The sequence below is a fragment of the Rana temporaria genome, chromosome 9, assembly GCF_905171775.1.
Source record: "Rana temporaria chromosome 9, aRanTem1.1, whole genome shotgun sequence".
NCBI classification, from domain to species: Eukaryota; Metazoa; Chordata; class Amphibia; order Anura; family Ranidae; genus Rana; species Rana temporaria.
The window spans coordinates 22,355,181-22,381,188 of NC_053497.1; the positions used below are offsets into that span (position 1 = coordinate 22,355,181).

Below are 26,008 nucleotides of genomic sequence, written 5' to 3' on the forward strand. Positions count from 1 at the left end.
GGGCTTTGTTACAATGGACGGCTGCCAACTGCAGCATGACACAGCGGGAGATCAAAGGTAAATGAGTGAGGTCACAGTGAGGCTGCAGATGGGCACAGTGAGGCTGCAGATGGGCACAATGAGGCAGATTGAAGCTGCAAATGGGCATTGTTGATCCTCTTTCACTTACAGTAGCTGCTGCATTTCCCACCCTAGGCTTATACTCAAGTCAATACGTTTTCCCAGATTTGTGTGGTAAAATTAGGTGCCTCGGCTTATATTTGGGTCGGCATATACTCGAGTATATAAGGTAAATTCATTATTTTCATTATGTTTAAAATCTTTGCAACTTTATTAAAAAAATCCCATGTACATTCCGTGTGAAGTAAAATATTGCAATGATCAACATTGTATTCTCTGCTAAAAAATATAATATATATATATAACGTTTGGGGGTTCCAAGTACTTTTCTAGCAAAAAATACAGCAACAAATGTCAGAAATGGGCTTAGGCATGAAAGGGGTAAAGCGTGATACTAAACATAATACAAATAGATTTTGGGTTTCCATGCACAGATCTTCTCCCTGAGAGAAGGCATCAGTAGATCATTTATTTTGCCAGCAAGATGCACAAGCCTTGTGCATTGGGTCTTTGTGGGCTTACCTTTTAATCGGAAATTTTCATCATTAAAGGGGCTGTAAAGGTTCATGTTTTTTCATCTTAGTGCATCCTATGCATTAAGGTGAAAAAACATTTGAGTACAAGCCCCCACCCAGCCCCCGTTTACTTACCTGACCCCTCAAAAGTCCCGCGCTGGCTTCTCATCCGGGGTTCTCGGGTCATTCATTGGGTGATTTAAAGCAGCGCAGCCATTGGCTGTCAATCACATCCAATGACGCAGTGCCCCGGAGGCGGGGCCGAATGAAACAGTGAGTGGCTATAGCCGCCGGCTGTATCTTGGGATCGCGCCCGCAAGAACTAACCACCATGCGAGCTTGCATGAAGGTGGATAGTTCTTGCGGGGAGGAGCCGAGACAGCAGCCGAGGGACCCCAGAAGACCAGATTCGGGGCCACTCTGTGCAAAACGAGCTGCACAGTGGAGGTAAGTATGACATGTTTGTTATTTAACCACTTAAGGACCGCCTCCTGCACATTTACATCGGCAGAATGGCACGGCTGGGCACAGGCACGTACAGGTACGTCCTGTACTAGTACCCAGCCGTGGGTCGCGGGCGCGCGCCCGGTCCGAAGCTCCAGGACCCACGGACCCGATCGCCGCTGGAGTCCCATGATCGCTCCCCGGAGCTGAAGAACGGGGAGAGCCGTGTGTAAACACAGCTTCCACGTTCTTCACTGTGGCGGCTGCATCGATCGTGTGATCCCTTTTATAGAGGGACACAATCGATGACGTCACACCTACAGCCACACACCCCTACAGTTGTAAACACACACTAGGTAAAACATAACTCCTACAGCGCCCCCTGTGGTTAACTCCCAAACTGCAATTGTAATTTTCACAATAAACAATGCATTTTAAATGCATTTTTTGCTGTGAAAATGACAATGGTCCCAAAAATGTGTCAAAATTGTCCGAAGTGTCCGCCATAATGTCGCTTTTATGGAAAAAAAACACTGATCGCCACCATTAGTAGTAAAAAAAAAAAAATGCAATAAAACTATCCCCTATTTTGGAAACGCTATAAATTTTGCGCAAACCAACCGATAAACCCTTATTGCGATTTTTTTTTTTTTACTAAAAATAGGTAGAAGAATACGTATAGGCCTTAACTGAGGGAAAAAAACTATTTTTATATATTTTTGGGGGATATTTATTATAACAAAAAGTAAAAAATATTGAATTTTTTTCAAAATTGTCGCTATATTTTTGTTTATGGCGCAAAAAAATAAAAACCGCAGAGGTGATCAAATACCACCAAAAGAAAGCTCTATTTGTGGGGGAAAAAAGGACGCTAATTTTGTTTGGGGGCCCTGTCGCACGACCGCGCAATTGTCAGTTAAAGCGACGCAGTGCCGAATCGCAAAAAGGGGCAAGGTCCTTTAGCTGCATTTTGGTTAAGTGGTTAAAACATTTTTTTTTACCTTTACAATCCCTTTAACCATCTCCTGGAGATTCCTATTAGTCTGCATTGTTATGTTCACCAGCATACACACACATTGTAGGCTCAGGTTACTTTTTTTCCCTCTAACAAACGAGTTAGGAGGCAGTATTGTATTAATGATACAACTTTCTGTCTTTTTCTCTAGGAAACCGCTTGGAGCCCCGAGGGCATCCAGAAGAAAGTGACGACTTTCCAAGTTAGCTTCTTGGCAAGCCTGCTATAGGGGAAAGATATACTACTTGGCACAACGTTCTCCTTCTACTTGCAGAACCTTCAGCTTGCTGTTGGTGTTTATCTACAGGAAGCCAGAATGGACCTGCAAGATCAAATGAAAAGGAATGATGTTTACTCGCCGGTGAAAACGTTCTGTTGTGCGGTTGGACCAGTAAAACAGTATTCTATGCCCAGTCGAAGCAGGAAGGGCTTTCTCTGTGTGTTATGTAAAGCTATGTTCCTAATGACATTTCCTGTACACAAGACGGGGTGAGCTTACCGCTACGTATCGCTGGCTTGTGTGTTTAATAATGGGAGAGCGTTTGTTTATATTTATTATATATGTTTTTTAATAGATGATTGTGCTTTAATATAGTCTGTTTTTGGCTATTTCCTATTGGTTATTGGCTCATAATAAAAGACAACTGTACTTTTGGTGCAATTGTCCTTTTGAGATATGTCCCCACCCAGTGGTGGCTGGTGCTCAAAACACTACACGCCCCAACCACCCCCCAGGCACTGACTTGCACTATCCCCCACCCCCCCAGGCACTTGCCGATCCATGGCCTTACCTTATGCTGTGGTAGAGGTGCAGGGAAGTGGTTGTAGAAGGAAGAGCCGGGGCCGTTGCTTTTCCTCCTGGTCAAACAGGAGGGGGATCCTGAGACCTGCTTGGCCGGGAGAAGACTCCCAGCCAAGCGGGTCTCAGGACCTGCTTCCTGATTGACCAGAAGGAGAAGCAACGTCCCGGCTCTTCCCTCTACAACCTCCTCCCTGCACCTCTACCGCAGCATAAGGAGAAGCAGGAAGACATTAGCGAATATTAATTTATTAATGTCACACAAGTGGGTGGGCTCTAATTGGCTTCAAAAAGGGTGGGCTCTGGCCACCCTGTTTGAAGTCGACTAGAGTCTCTGGCCCAGATTCAAGTAGAAATTGCGTGATATTTGCGGGGGAGCAGGGCAACGATTTTGCCCTGCGCCCCCGCAAATATTTTGCGCCGCCCTCGATTCACCGAGCAGTAGCTCCGTGAATTGCGAGGGCGCGCCGGCAAATTTGCCCGGCGTAAGCGCGCGCAAGTTAAATGATCCCGCCGGGGGCGGGAATCATTTCAATTAGGCGCGCTCCCGCGCCGAGCGTACAGCGCATGCTCCGTCGGGAAACTTTCCCGACGTGCATTGGGGCAAATGACGTGGCAAGGACGTCATTTGCTTCTAAGTGAACGTGAATGGCGTCCAGCGCCATTCACGTTTCACTTACGCAAACGCCGTGAAATTCAAATTTCACGGCGCGGGAAGGCCGACTATACTTTAGCATTGGCTGCCCCTACTATTAGAAGGGGCAGCCTTGCGCTAAAAGTAGCCGTACGGAAACTCCGTACCTGGCTTGCGCGGGGCCCGCGCAAGCTTGTGAATCAGTGGTAGTATGCAATTTGCATACTACACGCTGATACACAATGGGAGCGCCCCCTAGCGGCCCCCGCAAGAATGCAGCCTAAAATCTGCGAGGCATAAGAGCCTTATGCCGCGCAGATTTTAGCCTGCAGTCGGTGTAACGAGGTTCCTGAATCAGGAGCACTCGTTACACCGGAGCAAGTAAGCACTTGCGCTGCGTAACCTATGGTTGCGCGGGCGCAAGTGCTTCTTGAATCTGGGCCTCTGACTCTAATTGTATGCTTAAAAATAAAAAAATAAAACACATTGAAATCCATGCGTCCTGCATGTAGATTAGGGGTCGGGTGCATGGATTTGGTGGGTGGTGCCCCTAATGAGCGGGCCACCACTGTACCCACCCCCTGAGTGCAGCCCACCTAGAAAAATACTTCCTCCGTCCTGTCCCTGTTTTCATTGAGCATTCCTTTGGGGAGAGGCCTACTCTGTAGACGCACAGGAAGCCACCAGAAGTATGGCTCCCCTAAGGAATGAATGGAGGCATGGTGCGCTTGTGCAAGACGAAGAGGACAGAGCAGTGATGCTTTCAGAAGAAAGGCCCTGTGGGGGAATAAAGGTAAGTATTGGACCAGGTTAGATAGGGAACTAAACTGATCAGCCAAAACTTTGACCACAGACAGGTTACATGAATAATGTTGATTATCTCATTACAATGGCTTCTGAAAGTGGGTGAGCTATATTAGGCAGCGAGTAAACATGTTGTCCCTGAAATCATAATAAATGGGCATCACAGTTAGGTATGGACATGCATAGCCACAGACTTGTCAGGGTGCCCATGCTGACCCATGTCCACAGCCAAAAGTGCCTACAATGGACACGGGAGCACGAGAACTGGACCACGGAGCAATGGAAGAAGGTGGTCTTGTCTGATGAATCACATTTTCTTTTGCATCATGTGGATGACTCGTGTGTGTGCGTCTCTAACCTGGGGATGAGATGGCACCAGGATGCAGTAAGGGAAGAAGGCAAGTCAGGGAGGCAGTGTGGTGCTTTGGACAATGTTCTTCTGGGAAATCTTGTGTACCTGTCATTCATATGGACGTTACTTGTTACATATCACCTACCTAAGCATTGTTGCTGACCAAGTACACCCCTTCATGGAAACGGTTTTCCCTCATGGCAGTGACCTCTTTCAGCTGGATAATGTGCCCTGCCGCACTGCAAAAATGGTTTGAGGAACACAACTAGCATGAGGTGTTGACATGACCTCAAAGTTCTTCAGATCTCAATCCAATCGGGCATCTGTGTGAGGTGCTGGAGAAACAAGTCTGGTCTGTGGGGGCCCCACTTTGCAATTTACAGGATTTAAAGGATCTGCTTCTGACATCTTGGTGCCAGATACCACAGCATACCTTCAGAGGTCTAGTGGAATCCATGCCTAGACGGGTCTGGGCTGTTTTGGTGGCAAAAGGGGAACCTACTCAATATTAGGTGGGTGAGCATAACATTATGACTGATTATGTATTTTCTTTATACACCAAATATCACAACCAGAGAGGTTTCGGCTACCATTTTCCAACCTAAAATAAAATGACAATATGACAGATGGAATATAGTTTCTTCGTAAAACTGATATTTTCAGGTTTATGCTGGACCATGTTATGCTCTGACACTGACCAGCACACAGGAACAAAGCTGAGGCTGTCAACCAGTCTGTGTGCTGAAGCTCCCACCTTTTTAGCTCTTGGTGTCAGGATAACTTGTCAGATGTGACTCCTACAGAGGAACGAGGCAACAGAGAGAAATGACACTTAGGGACAGATTCTCGTAGAATCACAAATTCACAAAGCACTTGCCTGCAAAGTTGCGGCGGCATAGCGTAAATCACGCGGCGGAATTCAAATTCGGCGGCTAGGGGGCGTGTATCATTTAAATGAAGCGCGTCCCTGCGCCGAACGAACAGCGCATGCGCCGTCCCTAAAATATCCCAGTGTGCGTTGCTCCAAATGACGTCGCAAGGACGTCATTGGTTTTGACGTGAATGTAAATAACGTCCAGCCCCATTCACGGACGACTTACGCCAACGCCTTAACTTTTTAAAGTTTTCGACGCGGGAACGACGGCCATACTTAACATTGTTGCACCGCACTTAGGCCACCATGTAGCAGGGGCAATATTACGCCGGGAAAAGCCTAACGTAAACGTCGTAACTTTACTGCGTCGGCCGCACGTACGTTCGGGAATTCGCGTATCTAGCTAATTTGCAAACTCGACGCGGAAATCGACGGAAGCGCCACCTAGCGGGCTAAAAAAAAAATGCAGTTACGATCCGACGGCGTAAGAGACTTACGCCTGTCCGATCCAATGGATATCTATGCGTAACTGATTCTAAGAATCAGTCGCATAGATACGACGGGCCAGATTAGAACTTACGATGGCGTACATGGCGCTGCGCCGTCGTAAGTCCTTTAAGAATCTGGGCCTTTGTGCTTAAAATTGAAACAAGCACACACTATAGAGGGATATGTTATGTTCATATTTTAAGTCAGAGGTTTACAACCACTTTAATTAAAATTCAATTGTTCTAAAGGTACAGGAAAGCTTTCATGAGTGTTCTGAAAATGCCAGTTGCATGGCTGTCTTGCCTCTAAGTGTTTGAGCTGCCAACTTCAGAAGTGTGCAGATAAGGACTTCTGGTATATACTTCTAATCTGTGTACATGTTCTGGATCAGTGACTTAGGCCGGCCATAGACTGTTTAAATAAACTGGCCAAGATTCAAACCATGTATGGACAAGCTGACTGTACCCAAGTTGATGGATCAGTCGACTTGGGTACAACCAGCCTGCCAGATTTTAAATGCGATTTATTACTAGCTAATGGCACATTGGAACACAATGGCTCAGAGGCAGGGATTCCCCTTATCAACACTGGGGCAGATCCACAGAGAGAGTACGCCGGCGTATCTACTGATACGCCGGCGTACTTTAAAATTTCCCGTGTCGTATCTTTGTTTTGAATCCTCAAAACAAGATACGACGGCATCTGGGTTAGATCCGACAATTCTTCGGCGTCCGCTGGGTGGAGTTCTCGTCGTTTTCCGCGTCGAGTATGCAAATTAGCTATTTCCGACGATCCACGAACGTACGAGCGGCCGTCGCATTCTCTTACGTCGTCTCCAGTCGGCTTTTTCCGGCGTATAGTTAAAGCTGCTGTTTTGCGGCGTATAGTTAGACTTGCCACGTTAAGTATGGCCGCCGTTCCCGCGTTTAATTAGAATTTTTTTTTTTTGCGTAAGTCGTCCGTGAATCGCGGGATGGACGTAATTTACGTCCAAGTCTAAACAATGATGTCCTTGCAACGTCATTTCGCGTAATGCACGGCGGGAAATTTAGGGACGGCGCATGCGCAGTTAGTTCGGCGCGGGACGCACTTCATTTAAATGAAACGCGCCCCCTACCCGCCCAACTTGAATTCCGCGCCTTTACGCAGCTTGAGATACACTACGCCGCCGTAACTTATGGCGCAAAATCTTTATGGATTCGAACCAAAGCCAGGTAAGGTACGGCGGCGTAGCGTATCTCAGATACGATGCGCCGGGGCAGATCTTTGTGGATCTGCCCCACTGACTGTATTGATGGGGGAATCAAACCTATGGTTGCAGGAAAAAAATGTGCTCCTTTTATGGCCGGCCTTTGAACATATTGAAGCCACTAGGTTGGGATACATAACAGCCTGTCAGAATTTTAGACGTTCAGCACTGGCAACCCCTATATTTTTCACAATTTACGTGATCGGCTACTTCATATTCGCCACTCTGATCTAGGTACTGCTGCCAATAGATATGGTTCCTTTTTCAAATAGTAAGTGTTCGCTGCACACCTGTCACTTCCGTTCCTCAACTAGACTTATTATTTATTGGCTATTAGAGACGAGATTGTAAATGCTTCTAGACTGCTGAAGTTTTATAAAGAGGCCATTTAGGAAATTATTACTCTAATGTTGGGGGCCGTACAGTACCAATTCTGACCACTAAAGTAAAGAGGGAGATCCACTACTAAGGCTCCAAACTTCAAAGCTGATACTCCAAGTATGATCCTAATTGCATATTTACACTGGCCCAGCTTGAACCAATGTAAGTATGCATATCGCATACCTGAGTAGAACAGCCCTTGAAGCTACTGCGTAGGTGGAGGACGAAGGGTCACTAACCTCACTACCCACCTTCGTGGCCTGCTGATGTGCCACTGAGGAAAAGTCCACACCACTTAGTGAGATTCAAAAGGCCCATTACAGCATTGTCACCCTATATCACAAAGAAGCCTAGAGACTTAAACTGGCAGGATGAACAAATGTGTTGGACAGCAAAGAAAAGGAGAAAGTGGAAAGCCCTTCACTTGAATAAAGGTAAGCCCACTTTGTAATTTAATAGTGAAGTTTTTCTATGTGCCTTTACCCTTTAAGGATCCCACTTAAAGAGGAAGTAAAGTGCTTGAGTGTGTTATTTTTTTTTGGTTTTTGCCTGTAAAGTAAAGGCATACTGTGCTAGTATGCTTTGCAAACTAGCACATCATGTGAAACTTACCTGCAAACGAAGCCCTCGTTGTTTTCGCCGGAGGCTGCATCCATCTTTGCCCGTCTTCCTTCCGGGTGCTCTGTGACTGGCCGGAGCCACGTGATGTCACTCTCGGTCCCGGTCACGGCACAGGGTTCTGAAGAAATAGCACGGGTGGCCATTCCTTGAGAGTGCATGTGCCTAGAACACCTTTGGGATGAATTAGAGCGGAGACTGCGAGCCAGGTCTTCTTGTCCAACATCAGTGCCTGACTTCACAAATGCACTTCTGGAAGAATGGTCAAACATTCCCATAGACCAGGGGTGGGCAATTATTTTTTCGATGGGGCCACATGAGAAACTAAAAATATTTTGGAGGGCCGGGCCAAAAGGCTAAACTCAATACTGCATAAAATCAATTGTATTTCTTTATAAAAAGCAGTAAATATCATTGTTGGACAACTGGTAGGAGTACTTGTTATAGTTAAACAATGAAAAAGTGAGGTTGCCTTACAAGAATTTTTTTTTAATTTATTAAACAAAATTTCCCAAAACAATGAACATTTTTCACTATTTGTGACTCATATTAGTGAAAATTTCCAGAGAGGATCAGAGACTGCGCACATGATACCAGAGAGGATCAGAGACTGCGCACATGATACCAGAGAGGATCAGAGACTGCAGACATGATACTAGAGAGGATCAGAGACTGCAGACATTGTCCCCATAAAGTCCTGCCAAACGACAATGTATGCCGTGTCATAAATTATGGTTTATGTATGTCTTATTGTCTTAGTGATTGATTCACATCACAACTTCATTGATAGCTTTTTTTTTGTATGATTTTTAGTTTTGCTCATTACTGCCACACACGTGCAATGCATGGCTGCATGTGTGTGGCAGTGATGAGCAAAAGCAAAAATCATACAAAAAATAAGGGTATCAATTTCAAATCAATGAAGTTGTGATGTTAATCAATCACTAAGACATACATAAACCAGTGTGCCATCAATTTCTGCCAGTGTGCCATCAATTTCTGCCAGTGTGCCATCAATTTCTGCCAGTGTGCCATCAATTGCTGCCAGTGTGCCATCAATTGCTGCCAGTGTGCCATCAATTGCTGTCAGTGTGCCACCAGTGTGCCATCAATGACACAGAAATTACTTCACTTGAGTCCCCATTCAAACCTGAGCATTTGGTTGCACGATTATCGAGACGTGAAAATGCTCAAGATGAAAAATCCCATTATTCTCAATAGCCTCTTTCACACCTGAGCATTATGTGAACCTTTCAAAAGGACAAGTGCTTCTTTGGGGTGGAATTGCATGTTTTTGGCCCCAGTGACTTTATTGGGAGCACTTGAGAAAAGTCTCTAAATCAGCTGGTTAAGCGCTCATGCTAAGAGTGAATGGGAGTACAAACTGCAATTATGGAGACTTCAGGCTATTATAGTACTGTTAGGTTTCTGTGGTAGTGAGCCCTTGTAGGATGCCAACTCAGGGTTCCCCAGGGCGTGGAGTCTAAACCAAAGCTTGCTTCTTCACCAGGCTCTTTAATGATGGGGATGGACTTGCAGCAAGCTGGAACCAGGTCACAGCCCACAGGTACACCCAGCTAATGACACGGAGACCACTCGCATATGCAGGATACAGATGGCAGAAGACGAGAGGATCCCCATTGAAAACGTCATTCTATGACGAAACGCGTCTGGGTCAACGGCGTGCAGTGACGTCACCGCGTTCTCACGAGGAGGAAGGGCTCCTGTTTATGCCGGCCGGCATCTGTTTTTACACGCCTGTTTTAGCTTTATCTCTGTAAGTAGGTTTTTACCTTTTAATAAATTTGTCGTTTGGACAAAATCTGGTGCAGTTTTTCTATATGACATGGTGATGAGTTTCCGGAAAAGCCTAAGAGGATTTGTCTGCGTCAAGTCTGTTTCATCCCTCCGTGTATATATGATTGTTATGATTTATGCTGCACATCTTATCCTGGCTTGGGGTTACACTCTGGATATCTGCTGAGACCATTATTAACGCTGTTGATTGGTTTATTTCTGGTAAGCCTCAGTCTGTGTGGTGGTGGATCACCTTATCATCAGTGCATCGGGTGTTGTCTGTTACAGTTTTTCAGTGTTACATCGTATGGACTTCTACCATTGATTAATTTTCTGTGGTTTAAAAAGAACTTGAATGTTATATCATCAGGCTGGCGCAATTTTTACTTTTTTCTACTTTTTTCCACCGAATACACAAACACTCGGCAAACATGAGCTCAGAGAACTAGGAAGTTACTCAGGCAACGCTGGCTGCCTGAGCATGTCTTATTATAGAGGGAAGCAAACTGAGGCGGAACACATAGTGATGGAAAGAAGGAAACAAGTACGACAGGCAATGCCCATAGGTGAGCACAGAAACCAAACCACCCATGTGAAATAAATCGCTGGTCTAGAAGAACCACACAAGCAGGAAAGTGCAGACTAAACTGTGACCGGTCTCTTGGAAACATATTTATATGCCTAAATATAAATAAAAAGCAGTGCAGCGCTCTGATAAAACTACTAACGCACATAAATACAAAGAGTCCCAGAGTGTGGAGTTCTGAAGCAAAAAGGTGTCAACAACTGACACACCAGCAGGAAGGAAGAAGACTCCTCGATAGTTCCCACCACCAGAGGTACGGGCCGCTCACCTTAGTAAATGGATCTCTGAACTAACAGAAAGGTCATTCATGCAGTCCTTTGATAAGAATAATCATAAAGTTGAGAGGGCCGACTTCCTGTATGGTCCTCCAGTCGATCTCCACATTCATTTGATAACCCCAGGTCACACTCTTAGACATGCATTGTTCATGTAAAATTCAATGAAAGAAATATAGTGCTCTCCGTTTGTTTAACCACTTAAGACCCGAACCAATATGGCCCCTTTTTGCGATTCGGCACTGCGTCGCTTTAACTGACAATTGCGCGGTCGTGCGACGGTGGCTCCCAAACAAAATTGGCTTCCTTTTTTTCCTACAAATAGAGCTTTCTTTTGGTGGTATTTGATCACCTCTGCGGTTTTTATTTTTTTGCGCTATAAGCAAAAATAGAGCGACAATTAAAAAAAAAAAATGCAATATGTTTTACTTTTTGCTATAATAAATATCCCCCAAAAATATATAAAAAAAGTATTTTTCCTCAGTTTAGGCCGATACGTATTCTTCTACATATTTTTGGTAAAAAAAATTGCAATAAGCGTTTATTGATTGGTTTGCGCAAAATTTATAGCGTTTACAAAATATGGGATAGTTTTATGGCATTTTTATGAATTTTTTTTTTTTACTACTAATGGCGGCGATCAGCGATTTTATTTTTATTTTTCATGCCTGTGACATTATGGCGGACACATCGGACACTTTTGACACATTTTTGGGATCATTGTCATTTTCACAGCGAAAAGTGCTATAAAAATGCACTGATTACTGTGAAAATGACACTGGCAGTGAAGGGGTTAACCAGAAGGGGGCGCTGTAGGGGTTAAGTGTGTTCTAAGAGAGTGTTCTTACTGTGGGGGGGGCGTGGCTGTGCGTGTGACATAACTGATCGTCGTTCCCTAACACAGGGAACAGACGATCACTGACAGCCACACTCACCTCTCCCGGTTCTTCCTCTCTGTGACCCGAACGCGGGACACCGGCGGCGATCGGGTCCCGCGGGCACGGTCACGGAGGACAGGACCGGGTTGCAAGGGCGGCGGCGCACTCGCGACTCACGGCTGGGTATCTTAAAGGGGATGTACCTGTACGTCCATGTGCCCAGCCGTGCCATTCTGCCGACATAAATAGTCGTGTGGCGGTCCTTAAGCGGGTAAAAAAAAGGCACTAATTTAATGAATAAAAGAACTACTCACAAAAGCGGCACTGATACAAGACATGTAGTATGCATAAAAAACAGGTAGGTGGCTTTACTGATGTCACGTAGCCCCCCGCACGCGTATCGTCTGTGGGTAAGGACTGCCTTTTTTTTTAAACATCACTGCCACCCATCAGTGCCCATCACTGCCAGCTATCTGTGCCCCTGATCAGTGCCCACTAGTGCCATCTATCAATGCCCTTCAGTACCACCCCTCAGTGCCACCTATCAGTGCTGCCTTATTGGTGCCCATCAATGCCGCCTATCGGTGTCCATCAGTGCAGCCTCATTGGCGTACATCAATGAAGAAGAAAAATTACCCGTTTGCAAAATTGTATAACAAAATATTAAAAATATAAAAAAAAAAATTGCTCTTTTTTTTTTCACCGCAGAGGTGATCAAATACTACCAAAAGAAAGCTCTATTTGTGGGGAAAAAAATAACATTTTTCATTTGGGTGCAGTGTTGTATGACTGCGCAATTGTCATTCAAAGTGCATCAGCGCTGAAAATTGGTCTGGGCAGGAAGGGGGAGGGGGGGTTTAAGTGCCCAGTAAGCAAGTGGTTAGGCAATACCGTTTTAACAGACTGCATTCCTTTTCTAGCCACCATTACTGCTTATTTCATGTCAATGTTATTACTAAAAATAATTTTGTCATATACAGTAGAGGTTGATTTACAAAAACTGGAGAGTGCAAAATCTGGTGCAGCTGAGCATGGGAGCCAATCAGCTTCTAACTTCACATAGTTCAATTAAGATTTGCCAAAAACAACCTGGAAGCTGATTGGTTTCTACGGCAAATTTAGCATTCTCCAGTTTTAGTAAATCAATCCCATAGAGTGGTTGTCAAATACTCTCAAGAATGCCAGATTCCTTATCCTTTTATTTATTCTCATATCTCAGCTTATAGTTCACGCTAATGTACCATGAACTGCAGATAATGCAATTTTAGGAAGGGGCGCCCTGAGAGTTATTTCAGCGATTCCACTGGGTTAAACTCTGCCCAGCAAATGTGCTTTATAGGACCTTCAAATTCTATTAACCACTTGCTTACTGGGCACATATAACCCCCTCCTGCCCAGGTGAAATTTCAGCTTCCGGCACTGCGTCGCTTTAACTGGCAATTGCGCAGTCGTGCGCCGTGGCTCCTAAACAAAATTTACGTATTTTTTTCCCCACAAATAGAGCTTTCTTTTGGTGGTATTTGATCACCTCTGCGGTTTTTATTTTTTTGCGTATTAAACAAAAAAAGAGCGACAATTTTGAAAAAAAAACAATATTTTTTACTTGTTGCTATAATAAATAGCCCAATTAAAAAAAAAAAATTTTTCAGTCTAGGCCGATACATATTCTTCTACATATTTTTGGTAAAAAAAAAAAAATCGCAATAAGCGACTGGTTTGCGCAAAAGTTATAGCGCCTACAAAATAGGGGACAGCATTTTTTTTTTTTTTTTACTAATAATGGGGGCGATCTGTGATTTTTATTGGGACTGCGACATTATGGCGGACACATCGGACACTTTTGACACATTTTTGGCACCATTCACAGTTATACAGCGATCAGTGCTATAAATATGCACTAATTACTGAATAAATGTGAATGGCAGGGAAGGGGTTAACACTAGGGGGTGAGGAAGGGGTTAAATGTGTACCCTGCATAGTGTTTCTAACTGTGGGGGAAGGGGGGTGACCGATCTGTGTCCCTATGTACAAGGGACACAGATCGGTCTCCTCTCTCCCTGACAGGACATGGATCTGTTTGTTTACACACACAGATCCACGTCCTTGTCTGTGTAACCGCCGATTGCGGGTGCCTGGCGGACATCGCGGCCGACAGGCACGCCCATCAGCATCTCAGTGATGTGGCAGGCGCGCGTACGCCCCCCAGTGGCTAGAGGTCGTATATAGATGTGATTGGGGTGTGTTTCCGCGCCAAATGTGAAAAGTATATTAATTATAAATCAGAGATATAAATAATTACTTAAATTATTGAGCCGCTCCTCTGGTTGTATATAGATGGCCTCCCAGCAATTGGCATCCACACTGTGGCCGTATATAGTCGTACGGCCGGCAGTAAGTGGTTAATGACGAGAGAACGTGACATCATACACCACACAGCATGTTTTTTTTTTTGTTTTTTTAGGATATACCAATTTATTATTGCCACATATAAAGATATTTTAGACTACTTTAATCCAGTACTTTAGTATGGCAATTATATATTGTATGCAGGCAAAAAAGTTTCATTAAATCTTATTAAACTATAAAATTAAAGGGGCAAGAAACCTACTCCTCAACAAAGATGAGACATCACCTTAAAAGAAACGTACTGAAAAAAGGGAAAGCAGTATGTCCCATATTAAAAACAACATGATGGTTGTTTATGATGCACAGTTTATTAAACCAAATGTCATCTATTAGGGTTTATATCTACTGGGAATAAAAGGAAGTCCAATACTGACCAGTGTGTAAAGAATACTAAGCACCAGGGGCGGACTGACCACTCGGGCACTGCCCAAGGGCCCCATGTCACTAGGGGGCCCATCAGGGTTGCCAGCCTCAGTAACACCAGGAATAGTATGTAAAACTCTGTTTTTTGTTTTTTTTTAATTCCAAGATTATAGCTGCCCCGCCTCTCCAGTACCTTTTCAATGTGTGTATGTGTATTCTGTGTGTATGTATATTGTGTGTGTATATTGTGTGTGTATACTGTGTGGCCCCATAATCTATTGCCTGGGGGCCCCAAAATCTCCTATTGCCCGGGGGCCCCATAATCTCCTTTTGCCGGGGGGCCCCATAATCTCCTTTTGCCCGGGGGCCCCATGAGTTGTCAGTCCGCCCCTGCTGAGCACCCAAAAGCTCACTGGGGGCTCAGTGAGAGAAATGTTCTACGAAGGTGATTATACGCCAAACGGGTAAATTCTGCGGGGCCCCTTCCTGGCCTTCAGAATATTTTTGATGACTGTTGAAATCTAGAAAGTTTCTAATTTGCTTTTAACAGACTCCTTACTTTTTAAACATTTCATGTGCGGTTGGACGTATAATCTTTATGGCAAAAAGTAGAAGGTCCAGAAATCCATGCACATCATTTCTGGAAACTAGGGATGTGCCGATACCAAGTATTTTCACGAGTATGCATACTTGTGGGAACGCTCTTGATACTTTGCGATACTATTTGCGTCAATACAAAAAAAATGGACGCAAAGAATCTAATGCGATTTGAACAGGAATCTGGTGCGATTTTGGTCCGAACCGCAAACTATTTCCCCCCAACAATGAGAGAAAGCTGGGAACACGCCACTCAAAGCCACCTGTGAGGATCTGATGAGCAGCCAGGAAAATCTAATGGCAAATCAGCAGCTGAAGGAGATGTATAGGCGATCTGACCCCAAGCTGACATCACTTCCGCCCTATACCCACAGGGGTCCCGGAACTTCTCCAGCGGGCCAGGATTTTCTATCATCGGTGGAACCGGGATACTATGCAGATTTTGCATTTGGCCACATATGAGTTATAACATTTTTATTAAACTTCCCACTAGATGGCGCTTTCCTTTCTATACACACACACACAGGAGTGGTGGGGGACATCGCACTACATTCCTGTTCAAATCGCATGCGATTCTTTGCAGTGCAATTTCCGGCCATTGATTTTGTATTTTTGCAAATCACGCCACAAAGTATCGATACTCTGTATTGAGTACTTGACCGAAAGTATGTCAAATGCCACACAACTTGAAGTTTGACCACAGATAATGATTGTTTGAGAACATTCATTGTGGTTGAAGAAGTGTTGACTGTCTGCCAGGAGATTCTAGAATCCAGAACATAGACTGAAACTTCTTCCATGTGTGTTTCTTGAAGACCTCTGCATCCTGTTGGGAAGGGTTTAACTCTGCTTCTTGCTCTGAAGGAGATGGCTTCATTGTGCTGATTGTTCTGATGTTGGAAAGGCTAATAGGCCCTGGAAAAATGCTCTTAAGCCTCGTAGACACGATAATATTGTTGGCCAACCGAGTGTGTTATTTTTGTCAAAAGGAAGTGTGCCAGGATCTTGTCTTGCATACTACCATTACACAATTGCTGTGCCACAATCACGAACGTAGTGACGTACTAAGAGGAATTTCCACTCTTGAGCGCCACCCTTTGGGCCCCCTCTGCTAATTTTGTGTTTGGTGAGCATTGGTTCCGAGCATATGTGTTTGTACTTTCGACTTTTGTGTGGCGGATTTGTGAACTGACCATCCAAAAATCAGATGGCAAACCGTTGTCCGCCAAAAATCCTCCGTTGTCTAACATTTGTTGGTAGAAAGTTGGACAACAATTGTCAAAAGGATTGTATTAACGGTAATATTTTAGGACAACAGTCTGTCAACAGACAATCCCCTGCCAACAATCGTACCGTCTGTACAATATGCTGGATGACTTGTGCCTCGTTTCCACTGAGCGGTTCGGTACGGTTCGGTACGGTACGCTATTTTGGGTGTTTCTATTATGAAAGCGTGCCATAAAACCGAACCGTACCAGACCATTCTGGGTCCTGCTTCAGATATGGGGCCATAGAAAATGGAACAGTTCCATTAGGGCGGAGATGCAATACATTCCACTGATTGGTGGACGTGCTAGGCATTTTTTCTAAATCCTGTATGGTCCCTACAGTCCGATTTGCAGTGGAAACGCTCACGAGAATAGACCGGTCCGTTCTAAACCGTTCCAAATCTACTGACCCGAACCGTCCTGTTCAGTGGAAACAAGGCATTGGTTGACAAGAGAGGGCTACCTCCCCTGTTCTTGGTGATCACTCCAGACAAGCTGGTATATGAAGTAAGGAGAGTGTTCAGGTTTAAATACAGTAATACCTTGGATTACGAGCATAATTCTTTCCAGAAGAATGCTTGTAATCCAAAGCACTCGTATATCAAAGCGAGTTTCCCTATAGGAAATAATGGAAACTCAGATGATCTGTTTCACAGTCACTGCTTGTCTATGCAGTACCACATGTGGCCAGAGGCGCTGGAGACTCTCAGAGACACTCGGGAAGGGAGTGTTTCCGGGTGTCTCTGAGCGCCACTGGTGCCCCCCCCCCACCTCTGGCCAAATGTGGTACTGCACACAACAGCGACTTGAATGCTGCTCGCAAAGCGAGTCAGAGTTTTTTTGTTTTTTTAACTAGCTTGTATTGCGAAACGCTCGTAAACCGCGTCACTCGCAATCCGAGGTTCCACTGTACCAGACTTTGTGGATCTAATGAATTATTTGGCTTTCTCCAAAGGGAACTCTAAATGCAGTAAACCAGGTGAAAGCTGATTCATTTTGATACATTTTTGTTTTTACAGTCAGACACCCAAACTCTTTATTTAGATTTGACGGAAATTTTAGTAATATTTGTTAGTGTTTTCTTTCAATCTGACAGTCACATATTTTTTTATTTTTGTAATTCAGTCTAAATTGGTATTATAATTATGACCACCATGATTTATTTTCCCTGCGTGGATAAGCTGTATTTAATGATCGGTCTTGTGCAACAGTGTATCTTTTTCATCACTCAACATTGGCGAGCGCTGTCCTAAGCAGTTCGCTGCTTTAGGCCCCTTTCAGACGGACGGATAGAATGGTGCTTTTAGCTGCGGATTTTCTATTTTTCTACCGCAGCTAAAAGCACACAATGTTTTCCTATGGCCCCATTCACACACAGCGTTTGCGTGCGATTACGTTACATGCGGTTTGGTGCGAATAGAATTGAATGCGTCCAGGTGCGATGTAGCGCAGCTATATGCACATAACCGCAGGTAATCGCAGTCTTTTTTGTCAACTGCGGATAGCAGCGTTTAACCACTTAAGCCCCGGACCTTTAGGCAGCTAAATGCCCAGGCCAGGTTTTGCGATTCGGCACTGCGTCGCTTTAACAGACAATTGCGCGGTCGTGCGACGTAGCTCCCAAACAAAATTGGCGTCCTTTTTTCCCCACAAATAGAGCTTTCTTTTGGTGGTATTTGATCACCTCTGCGGTTTTTATTTTTTGCGCTATAAACAAAAATAGAGCGACAATTTTGAAAAAAATTCAATATTTTTTACTTTTTGCTATAATAAATATCCCCCAAAAACATATATAAAAAAACATGTTTTCCTCAGTTTAGGCCGATACGTATTCTTCTACCTATTTGCGCAAAATTTATAGCGTTTACAAAATAGGGGATAGTTTCATTGCATTTTTTTTTTTTTTACTACTAATGGCGGCGATCAGCGATTTTTTTCGTGACATTATGGCGGACATTTCGGACAATTTTGACATATTTTTGTGACCATTGTCATTTTCACAGCAAAAAATGCATTTAAATTGCATTGTTTATTGTGAAAATGACAGTTGCAGTTTGGGAGTTAACCACAGGGGGCGCTGTAGGAGTTAGTGTTCACTTAGTGTGTGTTTACAACTGTAGAGGGGTGTGGCTGTAGGACTGACGTCATCGATCGAGTCTCCCTATATAAGGGATAACACGATCGATGCAGCCGCCACAGTGAAGCACGGGGAAGCCGTGTTTACATATGGCTCTCCCCGTTCTTCAACTCCGGGGAGCGATCGCGACGGAGCGGCTATAAACGAATAGCCGCGCCGTCGTCCCAGATCGCTCCCCGAGGGAATCCGACCGCCGCATGTAGCGGGGGGGGGGGGGTCCCGATCGGACCCCCCACCCGCTAGAAGGCAAGGACGTACATGTACGCCCATTTGCCTGTACGTGCCATTCTGTGGACGTACATTTACATGCGGCGGTCGGGAAGTGGTTAAAAATAAATAAAAAAAACAAGGGACCCAAACAAAAACAAATAAAAAGGGTTGCTATGTAAATGAATACCGCAGCTAAACGCGGCCGCAATTAAACACACATAAACGCATGTAATCGCAATGTGCAAATGCAGCTAATCGCAGTGCCTGGAGCCTTGAATTTCACAAAACATTTGTAGTGCTTTTAACTGCGGCTAAACAGCCGTCCGTCTGAAAGGGGCCTTATTTATTTATAATTTTTTTTAAGGGTGTCATGTGCAAAGAACATAGCAGCTGCCTATTTGTAATTATTGTTACAGTATTTTATTCTCTTACACTCTAAACTCCACATTTTTTTTGTAACAATTTCAATCTTTCTTTAGGGCTCGTTCTTTCTTTATCATTACAGAGGAGAAGGGGGCACTCTTTATGTCTGGAGGAAAAGAGATTTAACCTTCACATACGGAAATGCTTCTTCACAGTAAGAGCTTTGAAAATGTGGAATAGCTTCCCTCCAGAACTAGTTTTGGCTAGCTCAGTAGATTGTTTTAAAAAAGAGCTGGATGCATGCACAAAATAGAACTGGACGCTAGTTTTTCGAGTTATTGATGCCAGGGGTAGTTGATCCAGGGAATATCCGATTGCCTCCTGGGGGATCAGGAAGGATTTATTTTCCTCCACTGAAGTTAATTAAGTGTTTTTTTTTCTTTCCTCTGGATCAACTATGGGTATAGCATAGTGTATATGGAGGTTTTCTGTTCGTGTTTTTTTTTGTTTGTTTTTTTTAATTAGTTGAACTGGTGTCTTTTTTTTTTTTTTTCAACCTTATTATGTAATTATGTTGACACCAGAACGTTCAGTGTATGTTTCCCACACCGTGTTAAAAACACACTGCGGTTGCAATCTGTAGTGGGTGTCCATGGTGAGCTAACTACACCCCAAATTGGGTTCTTTCACGTCGGAAAAGCGCACGGTGTCATGTGGAGTCCCCCAAGGATCCCCCCTGTCACCGGTGCTTTTCAACATCTATCTTCGCCCTCTCTTTGATATTATCAGTAGCCAAGAACTACTCTATCACTCTTATGCAGACGATATGCAACTGTATTTTCGCATCTGCAACAAAAAGGATCATCATCCCAGTTTAGAGAAATGTCTCTCTTTGATAGAAAACTGGATGACAAAGAGTTATCTTAAACTCAACAGTTCAAAAACAGAACTTCTTATGTTTCACGCCAGCCGAAAGAGTCAACTGGCAACAACCTGGACACCCCCGCCCATTCTGGGCCAAATCATCACCCCTAGCTCCAAAGTCAAAAGTCTCGGGGTCATCTTCGACACCTTCATGACAATGGACGCACAAATAGGGTCAGTAGTCAGCGGAGCGCACCATTTGTTGCGCCTACTACGCAGACTTATTCCATTTATCCCCAAAGAAGACGTAGCAGTCGTGGTGGGAACAATGGTGAATTCCAGACTGGACTATGCTAACGCCCTGTACCTCGGACTCCCAAAGTACCAAATCTCCCGTCTGCAAGTCGTTCAGAATACGGCCGCCAGACTGGTGACTGGGAAAAAAAATGGGAATCAATCTCACCTTCGTTGAGAACCCTTCACTGGCTGCCAGTAAAAGACAGAATTGCATTTAAAGCACTCTGCCTGACACATAAGTGCATCCATGGGAAGGCTCCGCAATATCTTTGCGACAAGATAGAACCTCACAATTCGAATCGCGTTCTGCGATCCACCGACCAAAATCTGGTCAGGGTACCAAAAACCAAATACAAGTCCAAAGGAGAAAGAAGGTTTGCTTTTCAGGGTCCTAGACTATGGAACGCTTTACCAACCAGCATTCGGTTGGAGGAAAACCACCTGACTTTCAGAAGACGGATCAAAACTCTGCTCTTTTGATGTCATGAGACACGAACAACTAGCGCCCAGAAGCGATTCAGTTCGCATGCGCCGCGCTTTATAAGTTTTTCATTAATTAATTAATTAATTCATTCAAATGCAGGTCGCAAATACAGTGCGTGTGCCTGATTATGGATCTCATGGTACAGAATAGAAATCACAACTAATAAGCTGACCATCTATAAATGACTAGATAAAGGCAAGTGGTGCGTTGGCATGAGTTACCATTCGGCATGTGCTAAACATCATAGGTAACATACATTTCAGGCAGACAGACGTCCCCTTTACTGCATAATTTGAAGTGCAAAATTTCCCATGGGATTTGGATACCCAGATCTTTCACTGATCTATGGAAAATTGTATTAGTGTAATAGGCGCTCTCGTCGCCATAATGCGAACTCGTACGATGACCGCGCAATGACGTCATCGCCCGGCGCCGCCTGTGTTCCAACTTGGAAGGCGGAAGTGCCGAGCGCAATCAGCGCTGTATTCAGCACCTGCCACGCACCTATAAACAGAACAGTGTGCAGACTACACACTGTTCTATTATTGTCGGCCGTAGCCTGCTTGGCTACTATTGAACTACTGGCACCATCAATCCCCATGATACAAAACTTGCTATACTGGACTCTATGGCCATCTAGCTAATGCCTTCACTGTATAATGCTGCCATTTCTGGGCACACCTTAAAGAGATCTTCCTTCCTGACACCCTGCACTACGGAATCCCACGGCTGCTAACATACAGCAAGACTCAAGCTCTGCAAACGGATAAGTAGCAATTGTTTTTTCTTTTAGTGCCTAGTATTACCTGCTACATATATTACTCCTAATTCAATTGCTGTAATTGACTCTGGCTTACTAAGAACTAACATACTACTTGGGATTGTCTGTTGTGTGCTCAGTTGCTTGCTGTGAAGTATCTTAAAGGAACATATACTTCCTATTTAGCTGAGCTATATTTGCCTCTCTTGCGCAACTATCAGTTGCCCACACTATTCCTATTTACTACGTGCTTGACATAAGTTATTACTTGTTTAAGGGCTCACACCCTAAGTTACTGAACATGTTCACCTTAAATTTTCTATGCTAAGGATTGAAGGTGTTTCATACCTGCATCCTTAGTGGCCTAATGCATTCCTATATGTGAGAGAGATGATGTAGTGAACCCCCAAACTCCTGTGTTCTGATTGGAGTGACACCTGGGGTCCAATACTGAAATCTCACATAACCTAGGGAGGTGAATTGAATTCTTTCCTTAACCACAGTTGTGGTTCACTCATGTTCACAATAGTTTGTGACAATTAGATTAGATTGAGTGATGATGCTTTAATAATCGTTAAAACATAGTCTAGAGAGATCTGCAATTTGGTTACTACAGAGTGTATCTAAACCAACAGCCTTTTTTTTTTTTTCGTTTTGGATAGTGTAGGAAAAGATTAGAACCAGGCCAGTTCCACCAATTAGGCAAATCGGTGGTGCACACAGCGGGGAATCGCACACAGACTCCCTGGGGTTTGCAGCTGGGAGTGCAAAATCAGACTCAATTCTGAAAAGAAACCAATCGACTTCTAACCTCCAACTTGTTCAATTAAGCTTTGGCAATAAAACCTGGAAACAAATTAGTTTATATGCAGAAGTGAGCCTGATTTTGCACTCTCCAGCTTTAGTAAAGCACTGTCCTTAGTGCATGTTCAGCCCCGTGAATGTTTAAACCCCGGGCCAACTGGTCTTATCAGTCATTATGATGCAGACTTGACTATGCAAATGCCCTCTATCTTGGACTCCCAAAATACCAAATCACTCGTCTGCAAGTCGTTCAAAATACGGCCGCTCGACTTGTGACTGGGAAAAAACCATGGGAATCAATCTCACCTTCTCTGAGATCCCTTCATTGGTTGCCCGTAAAAGACGGAATCACTTTCAAAGCACTCTGTCTAACGCATAAGTGTATTCTGGGAAATGCCCCCCAATATTTATGCGAGAAACTAAAAGCTCACAACACCAATCGCATTCTTCGATCCACCAACCCAAATCTACTCCAGATACCCAAAGCAAGATACAAGTCCAAAGGAGAACGAAGATTTGCGGTCCAAGGACCCAGACTATGGAACGCTCTACCAACCACCATCTGATTGGAGGTAAACCACTTGGCCTTCAGGAGAAAGATCAAGACCCATTTCTTTTGAGGGCCCAGGGAATGGATACCAAGCACCCAGAGGCGATTCAGTTTGCATGTGTTGCGCTATATAAGTTTCTCACTTTCTCACTCACTCAGACAGCTGCCTGCATCATAGCAACCAATGACACTGTGTGCCCCAGCAACCTTCATCCTACCAACAAATGACACTGTGTGGCCCGGGTGCCATCATCCTACCAATGAAGGATGCTGCCACACAGCATCTTTTGTTGGTAGGATGCAGACAGCCCCTGCCACACAGTGCCACCGGTTGCTATGGTGCAGGTGGTTGTCTGTGTCCTGGCAACCAGTGAAGGGGTGGCCAGCAAAAAATGTCTGGCTTAGGTGGCATCTTCCCCGGCATGGCACCAGTTAGAACCTCTGTCAGGTTTTTAATACTGCGTGTGTCCCCATTAGGGAGATTCTCTCTCCCTCCTGGGGATCACTGTCACTGAGACTGAAAGTGAGGGAAAGTCTTAAAGTATGAGATGTCACCAGAAGAGGATTCTAATGGGGACAACTGTTCCAAAGAACTGTCTGAGAGGCAATTTCCCCCATTTTATAGAATTTTTTAATCAATGGTTGTTATGTAACGGGAAGTACAGGGAAAATTTACTCCATGGGACAAATCTCTTAAAGGGTTTGTAAAGAATTTTTTTTTTTATCTTAACCACTTAACGCCCGCCGCACGCCTATTTACGTCCACAGAATGGTACGTACAGGCAGATGGGCGTATATATACGTCCCTGCCTTCTAGCCGGTCGGGGGTCCGATCGGGACACCCCCCCCCCGCGGGCGGCTTACCTCGGGGAGCGATCCGTGACAAGGGCGCGGCTATTCGTTTCTAGCCGCCCCCTCGCGTTCGCTCCCCGGAGCTGAAGAACGGGGAGAGCTGTATGTAAACACGGCTTCCCCGTGCTTCACTGTGGCGGCTGCATCGATCGAGTGATCCCTTTTATAGGGAGACTCGATCAATGACATCAGACCTACAGCCACACCCCCCTACAGTTGTAAACACACACTAGGTGAACCCTAACTCCTACAGCGCCCCCTGTGGTTAACTCCCAAACTGCAACTGTCATTTTCACAATAAAGAATGCAATTTAAATGCATTTTTTGCTGTGAAAATGACAATGGTCCCAAAAATGTGTCAAAATTGTCCGAAGTGTCCGCCATAACGTCGCAGTCACGAAAAAAATCACTGATCGCCGCCATTAGTAGTAAAAAAAAAAAAAAAAAACTATCCCCTATTTTGTAAACTCCACAAATCTTGCGCAAACCAATCGATAAATGCTTATTGCGATTTTTTTTTACCAAAAATGGGTAGAAGAATACGTATCGGCCTGAGGGGAAAAAAAATGTTATATATGTTTTTGGGGGATGTTTATTATAGCAAAAAGTTAAAAAATATTGCATTTTTTTCAAAATTGTCGCTCTGTTTTTGTTTATAGCGCAAAAAATAAAAACCGCAAAGGTGATCAAATACCACCAAAAGAAAGCTCTATTTGTGGGGGAAAAAGGACGCCAATTTTGTTTGGGAGCCACGTCGCACGACCGCGCAATTGTCTGTTAAAGCGACGCAGTGCCGAATTGTAAAAACCCCTTGGGTCATTTAGCAGCATATTGGTCCGGTCCTTAAATGCTTAAAAGGAATCAGTTAACTATTATGTCTCTATACCCTGTAAACAGTCATTTCAGCATAACATTTTTTTTTATTATTTACAACTCCTTTAAGTGCCTTTGTTAACATTAGATTAAAAAGAATCAAAATAATCTCTATGGCTCACTATTCGGATCCATATCTGTATTATAATTGAGTTGTGAAGATGAGCATTAAAGGCGGCGTGCCATTCAACAACACTTTAAGTCAGAGTTGCCATTCGACAAGCTTGAGAAGAACATCCAAACTTTCAAACTTTCTTTGAGTTTTCTATCCTTTAATCTTGGAGAATCGATGACGGTCTAGATGAAGTAGAAAGCAGAAGGCATAATGGAACTGTAGGATGTCACAGACTTTGGACCAGAAATGGCCAGTTAGTGTCTGAAACAGGAAATATTGGGCCAACCAGTGGTCAAGAAGCTTTAATCCAACAAAACCAAGGCAAGAGATTAGAGCAAAGCTCAAGTACTTCTTTGAGGAAGAGTCTCCATGCCTGTTCTGTAATTTGACGCCGGAAACCACTGCCCATAGGATATGCACAGCCAGGGCAAATTCAAATCCTTGTGGGTGAAATATACTGAAAAAATAGCTGCTTAATGACAGGACTTCTATTAGTAAGAACTGCCGCCTGTTCCAGTGTCTCAGTATGGAGTTGCACCAGATGATTGCCCATGCAAAGATTGGCAAGGTAAACCACTGATCGAGAACTGCAGACTTGTGTGTCTGAGTAGAAATCCGCGCCCACTGGACTGGGCCGTAGGCCAGTGCCATCCAGGAAAAGACATTCTTCAGATAACTACCAGTCCGCTCTTTAACTCCATTCGTTTTCTCCTCTTGAACGAGCCAGTATATGCCCAAAAATACGTATCCGAGATTGACAAGGGAGTTGAAAGGCATTGATAGAAAAACAGGAAGTGTAGAACTTGGCTTCTCGGCATAATGACTAAATCCTAGTTCTGTAGTGACAGTATCCAACACACCTAGGCTCACAGTCACCAAGCACAGTGTAAAAGCTCCTGCCACGTGCCAGAAAGAGCTGCCTTGCTCTAGAATATGTGCTACTTTCATGTCTCGAAATGATACTCTTTGTTTCACAGTAGTGCTGTTGAATTGCTGAAGAATGCAGAACCAGCTCACAAGCCGCAAGTAGGCAGGGATGTCTTTTTTTTAACGTATTATTCTCCACCTCCCCTTTTCAGTTTCTAAAGCTCTTCCTGAATGTGGCTATGCAGAGAGGCGTCCCAGTGCTGCAGAGGTTACGATTGGCTGCTTGCTTGTTTCATGCATTCCCTTGTACTTTGCACAGTCCCCAACCAATAAGGCTGTGCCTTTTAACCCAGAGCCAACAAACCAGG

The 26,008-nt window shown here is 44.3% G+C and overlaps 2 protein-coding genes across 2 annotated transcripts in view; one reads left to right on the forward strand and one right to left on the reverse strand.

Annotated features, from left to right (window-relative positions):
* Positions 1-2,748, forward strand: part of IRAK1 (interleukin 1 receptor associated kinase 1) — a 106,546-nt gene extending 103,798 nt beyond the window's left edge. Inside the window, exon 13 of the mRNA XM_040322944.1 lies at positions 2,246-2,748. Within this exon, the coding sequence (XP_040178878.1) occupies positions 2,246-2,301 (56 nt within the window). The 3' untranslated portion in view covers positions 2,302-2,748. The remainder of the gene's footprint in view (positions 1-2,245) is intronic.
* Positions 2,749-24,685: 21,937 nt separating this feature from the next.
* TMEM187 (transmembrane protein 187) lies at positions 24,686-25,887 on the reverse strand. The gene has a single exon (XM_040325107.1). It carries the CDS (start codon positions 25,719-25,721, stop codon positions 24,924-24,926), a length of 798 nt encoding a protein of 265 aa, XP_040181041.1. The 5' UTR covers positions 25,722-25,887; the 3' UTR covers positions 24,686-24,923.
* Positions 25,888-26,008: the final 121 nt, after the last annotated feature.